The following is a 6,643-nucleotide window of genomic DNA, read 5'->3' as shown; positions in this document are numbered from 1 at the left end:
TTTTAATAAATTATATTTTATTAAAATAATTTGATTTAAAAGTTTGTTTATATATTACGTATTTTACATTAAATTTCTTTTATTTAATCTAATATTAATTCAAATATATGTATTTCTCTTGATATATTAATATATTATACATATTTCCCTGAAGGCCACTTATAATGCAGGTAAATTAATTATATTTTAATTCTATATAAATATAATATATCTATTATTCAAATTAAAATTAAAATTTTAATATGTTATTATGAAATAATATATATAATAAAATTTTTAAATATATTTTATTAACGAAAACATCAAAGTAGGCACACCGCAGCTCCAGAGATAGAGAAGTATTTAATTATGTTCTCACCACAGGTGACGTTTCGAGCGTAAACGCTCTTCATCAGACAATGTACATACATGACAACGCCCTTATATACACAACACTAAATCACATTATTGCCCACATGACCACACAAAAAAAAAAGTCAGGGCATTCGACAAATCATGTAAAAGAAAAGGGCAAAAAGCAAATCACATAAAAGTGAGAGCAGCAATAAATTACAAGCATAAATACAAAAATGCAAAATTTTCAAAATTACACCAAAGAAAATACCAAAATGCAAAAAATACATCCAAAACAAAAAATGAAAGCATGATATAACATGTGGTAAATCTTACCATCTAAATCACTATAATAATTAAAGAAAAGGGCGAATATCAAAATCTTCATTGAGACCATTAGGAGATAAAGTATTCAAAGTGTAAATCCAATATGCTTCACGTTTTAAAAGTAGATTGTGAATATCACCCCCTCTTTGAGGTAATTTAACTGCTTCGATGCCAATATATTGTAGAGTCGAAACCAAGTTTAAACAATATACAATATATTGGCACTTTTATGTGATTTGCTTTTTTGCCCTTTTCTTACATGATTTGTTGAATGCCCTGACTTTTTTTTTTACTTTTTTTTTTTTGTGTGTGTGGTCATGTGGGCAATCATGTGATTTAGTGTTGTGTATATAAGGGCGTTGTCATGTATGTACATTGTCTGATGAAGAGCGTTTAAGCTCGAAACGTCACCTGTGGTGAGAACATAATTAAATACTTCTCTATCTCTGGAGCTGTGGTGTGCCGACTTTGATGTTTTTGTTCTTATTTTTGTGTTGTAGAGCACCCACATTGAGCTTTTTTGGCCTAATTGATGTGCACTCTTGGACTGTTTTTTGTCAAATATATTTTATTAAAATAATTTTTATGTAAAATGTAAGTAATTATATGTAATTTAATTATATTTGAATTCTATAAACATCTAATGTATACATTTTACTTTTAATATTGTTATAGAATTATATATGTATAATTTATTTTTATAATACAGTATATATCCTCTAGAGCAGAGGTCGGGAACCTATGTGGCTCACCAGATCTCTTACCCTTTACTAACAAATTATCTATTACACAAATTACTATCACTAGAGATCAGCAATTCCTTTGTTGTAAAGCCTACATAAGCTCTACATATACATGTAAAATAATAATACATTTTCTGTACTGGCCAAAGTGCGTGTTCAGTGCTCGTTCAGAGCTTTTCGCTAGAGTCACAAGCAAACCATTGACGTTTCTATGGTAACGTACAGCTCCTGCACTCAGATTCGTAGCTTTGTGGTAATAGCGAAAAGAAACATTTTTTGAACAGCAGAAAAAGTGTAAAAGTATGTAAAAAAAAAAAAAAAAAAGTGACAGGACTGAAACATACACTGAAAAAAATGTTTCATTCATCCAATTAAAAAAATGTAGGGTAATGATTCACATCTATATTTTTTAACTTGAGCCAAATTAAAAATAAATAACTTGCCCTAAAGCTTTCTGCGGGTGGGACTGTTAGCGTTATTAATAAAGGAACGTGAATGAATGAGACAGTAAAGAGCGGGACATTCTTGATATTAAAAAGACCGACAGTATTAAAAACTCAAAGCCGCGAAACAGAACTCAATCCGCTTCTGACTGGATGTATTCTGCGCGCGAGGTCTGAGTGGGACACGGACAAGCATAGTAGATGATAATAAAAAGGCCGACAGTATTAAAAACTCAAAGCCGCGAAACAGAACTCAATCCGCTTCTGACTGGATGTATTCTGCGCGCGAGGTCTGAGTGGGACACGGATTCACTCTCCACATTCATTTTATAGCTTTTACTAGATGAGAAATATTGACTATTTTTTCTTCTCTATTTCTAGTTGATAATTGTGATATCTGAACAGTATTTTCTCTCTGTCAGTGTTTCAGAGTTGTTGATGGGAGAGATTGACAGCACTACTCTTCTGTCCCTGCCGCCGACAGAAAAAAGCAGGGTGAGTGTGAGTGGAACACCGACAAGCATAGTAGATTTGTCTTCGGTGGCGCGCCTAAAACGGTAAAAACACGGAGTGTCAAAATGCCTGCACTGGTGTGTATTCTTCGATGCCAATAGATTGTAGAGTCAAAACCAAGTTTAAACATTCGGTTTCGACTCTACAATATATTGGCACTTTTATGTGATTTGCTTTTTGCCCTTTTCTTACATGATTTGTTGATTGCCCTGAATTTTTTTTTTTTGTGTGTGTGAGGTCATGTGGGCAATCATGTGATTTGTGTGTGTGTGTGTGTGTGTGTGTGTGTGGGTCGCTTCCTGCGTTGTCTTGCAAGCATATTGTTTCCTCCGCACCTCTATACAGACCCGACAGAGTCCCTGACAACGTGAGTCTTCAAGAAACACTTCTTAGAATGACACTGATGACAAATTAATCATCTTAATGTCCAGAAGAGACACTCAAATAATTTCCCAGAACTACAACAACTAGAAGTCTCACTTCCTTCATTAAAATGCACTTTAGTTGTTGAACAGTGTTTATCATGCTACTTTAGCGATTACTCATTATTTAAAGCAGTTCAGTTTTAGTCAATAAACTTTTTTAAAGGACTGCACTACAAGCTACTAACAAAAGTAGCTTAGTACTGGAAGATACTTAAAAGGGCAATGTTATTTTAATGTAAATGTAATTCTTCAATGATATAATACATTTATTTTTGGTGCAAAAACAGTGAGGGTTTTGGAGTAAATAAACAGTTAGATTGACAACATTAATGTGAACAGATAAACTGTTAAATATAAAAAATTATTTGTGAGAAAATATTATAATTTCTTATCAAATATTATAATAATATTTTATTAAATATTTTAAATATTATATATAATTATTTATTTATTGTTTGTAAAAACAATATTGAAGTTCAATTCATTGAAGTATTTAGTATTTAATATATAGTACATAGATAGTATTTACTTAATGAAGTCATTCAGACTATTTTTTTTAAATCTCATTATTTTTGAGTTAGCCTTTGATTCTGATGTCGTAAAATAATAAATTAATAAACACTTAAATAAAACAGTAGAATTATTTACTAAAATATACCCTAACTAAAACATAGAAATGTACAGCAGGATTTAACTAAATATTTAATATTTATAATAAATGTATAATAATATAATAAATATTCATGCAAATATATAATCATTTTTTACATTCATTCTAGCTCAGGTTTTCCTGGACTGAGATTTTGAGTTGATGAAAAGCTAATTAATTAAATCATAAAAATGTAAAATTAAAATAAATGAACAATTTAGCAGTCAAAATAAAACAAAGAAAAAAGATTAAATGTTTTATTTGATTACCTACATGTCATGTGACCATTAACCAACATCAAAGAATCAAATGTGTTGTTAAATTAGTGAAAGATTAACTTTAAAATATCAGGACGACTTCAAGAAAGTAGTTTAGGTCAAAGGGATTCGGCTGACAAAAACGCTGCATTGCATATGATGGCGAGAGTATTTTAGGAGAGTGTGCTCAGTTACTGCCTCCTCAGTAGTACAAGATATAAGGTGAAGTAATACTACAATGGAAGAGCCAAAACTACCCAACAGCCCTCGGAGAAAGAAGTGATATAAACTCTACTACAATCTCACCACATGTATCTGACTCTAACCTCCACCTCAAAATCCACACCATTTAATTTCATAATGCACATTATTTTTTCCTTTAAATGTCATAACTAGCTGTCCCTTTGCTGTGTGTGTTTAGTCGATGGAGGACCTGTACAGGGTGTCGTCAGGTCAGGGTCCTGAAGGAGGAGGAAAATACGACCATCAGGACTGCAGTGAGTGAATGCCTCTTTTATTGTCTTTAGTAATGCATAGAATGGCATACAGACTACTATTTTTGAAAGTACGTAGAATGCATAGGGTGCCCCATAGGCAAATGTTTCTGTACGTACAGAACACAATACATTTTCAAGAGTGTGCAGTGTGCAGCAGAGCACACTGCGTGAGATACTGAGATACCATTTCTAGTGTAATGAACGGACATGAAGGGATATCAGCTGTGATTTTTAACTGAGAGCTGAGAACTTTAATCTCCTGCTTGACTTCTAATTTGAGGTGTATATATATATATATATATATATATATATATATATATATTGGAGATTTTTCCATCTACAGATTTTCCCCTGACCTTCTTTTCTCTGTAAATTAAGGGTGCACACTATTGCTGAAAAACACAATCACTACTTAGCTGTCAGATGTCTGTATGCACAAAGGCACAGATCCCTAAACAAGACCATATCTGCAGATTAAACATTTTTTGTAGAAGCATTTTTTAAATTTGAACTAGCACCTCATCATGACTACACCACGTTATGTACGATAAGCTGCAAAAGACACAGGCGCAAGTGGAATGTAAAAAACACGGTGACATTCATTTTTAAGTAAATATACTGGGCGATATATTGCGTCACCAAAAATAATTGAGGTCATGTACATATATTGCACGATAAGTCGATATATTGATTATTGCGACAGGCCTATATATATATATTGAGGGTTGGTATATTTTAGCATATAATGTGAACAGATAAACAGTTCAATATTGAAAAAGTTTGTCCTGGAAAAATATCCTGGAAAAAATATTGAAAAATTGTATATAATATAATATAAAATAATATTTATTTATTTATTTATTTTTATTTGTTTTTGTTAGTTTGTAAAATAAATGGTTCAATTATTGCATACAATTAATTGTATGCAATCATTTAAGTTTATGTAATATCTATCTATATTTTTAAAACACAAAATTATGTAAAAATCGCAAAATAACTATTTATTTCTGTGATAATAACCGGACATCACTCAAATGAATTATAATGTGGTCATGTGACAACAATGTAGTGTACTACTATTTATTTTGAAACATTTATATTTACATCTGCATACTTGCATAGAATTTATTCACAGTAAAACCGTATATACGGCTCAGTATGTAGTATGCATTACTCTCGTATTCCATTCGGAACACAGCTGTTGTATATTTTTCATTTAAATTTGAAATGTTGTTTGTTCATATATGGGATGGCTGATGTTTACCGTGTGTGTCAACAGTGAGTCCACGGGAAGTTGATATTCTCCTGCAGCGCAGTGAAGGCGGCGTGGACTCGGCTCTGAATTACGCCAAATCTATCGCCAAATACATGAAGGACATCATCAGCTACGTAGACAAGAGAATCGCTCTCGGTAATGACATTGTTTGGTGATTTTTGAAATGCATGTGTCTGTCTCTCTTTTAAATGGATCCCGGTAATATATTCTTAATATAAATGCATTTCAAACTCATCCACCTGGACTGGGTCATTTTATTTGTTCTTTACGACTCTATTTTCCACTATATTGTCAACAGAGAATGAGTTTTCTAAAGGTCTTCAAAGACTCTACCAGTCCTGCAAACAAAACATCATACAGGTAATCAGTGTACTTCCCTTGTGCTTGTTTGTTTGTGTTTTGCAGATTGAAATAACACTAGTGTTTATGTTCTAAAATAGTCTCCAAAAATATTTGTCATCAAGGTCAAAAAAATCTTAAAAGTCATTAAAACAGTCATATAAATATATTAATATACAACTTACACAGTATATTTTAAGTACATTGAATGTAGCGTACAAGTCATATAGAGTATTTTCAAATTATTTAAGATCATTTTATGGTGTTTTTAGCCATTTTTGCACCCTATCAGGCCCAATTACTGTTGAGTCTTGTTTAATTGAAAAAAAAAAGCAACGTGAACATCCTTAAAAGGGGTCATATGATGCGATTTCAATTTTTCCTTTCTCTTTGGAGTAGGGATGTCAATTTTCGATCATTTCCATGATCGATCGTCGTTTCCATGATCGATCGTCGCTTTCTCACCCGAATTAAAGGGGTTTTAGTCTGAATAAAATGCTAGTAGCAGGATTGTAAAATTAATAGATGTGATTATGATCATTTGATAAAATGAAGAGAGTTTGTTTGAGATCATTTTACTTTGTTGACTGTTTCCTATCCCGACACGGAGACCGCTGAACGTGGTGCTCGTTGTTGTATTTTAAAACACGATTGCAATGTTTTCAACTGACATTATGGCATTTAAAATAAAATGATCCCAAACGTAACTGTGGCGCGTGTGGCTGTGCTGCAGTCAGTGAACCGCTTCCATCGGCGCTGCTGCAGCAAAACACTTTTGTGAGTATTATGACCAGTACTTAATTTGATCCTGCTGGATCCTGTTCCGGAAAATGTCAGATTT

General features: G+C 32.3%; 1 protein-coding gene across 2 annotated transcripts in view; it reads left to right on the top strand.

The window, feature by feature from the left end:
- LOC107696355 (minor histocompatibility protein HA-1-like) overlaps window positions 1-6,643 on the top strand; it is a 31,700-nt gene that overhangs the window by 12,533 nt on the left and 12,524 nt on the right. For both annotated transcript variants that reach the window (XM_016496664.1, XM_016496656.1), the window contains exons 5-8: window positions 2,269-2,341; window positions 4,112-4,187; window positions 5,467-5,598; window positions 5,762-5,823. In XM_016496664.1, the coding sequence (XP_016352150.1) occupies window positions 2,269-2,341; window positions 4,112-4,187; window positions 5,467-5,598; window positions 5,762-5,823 (343 nt within the window). The remainder of the gene's footprint in view (window positions 1-2,268; window positions 2,342-4,111; window positions 4,188-5,466; window positions 5,599-5,761; window positions 5,824-6,643) is intronic.

The sequence above is a fragment of the Sinocyclocheilus anshuiensis genome, unplaced genomic scaffold (assembly GCF_001515605.1).
Source record: "Sinocyclocheilus anshuiensis isolate Anshui unplaced genomic scaffold, SAMN03320099.WGS_v1.1 scaffold217, whole genome shotgun sequence".
NCBI classification, from domain to species: domain Eukaryota; kingdom Metazoa; phylum Chordata; class Actinopteri; order Cypriniformes; family Cyprinidae; genus Sinocyclocheilus; species Sinocyclocheilus anshuiensis.
The sequence above is the reverse complement of the archived record's forward strand: the minus strand, read 5'-3'. Positions and strand labels throughout refer to the sequence as shown.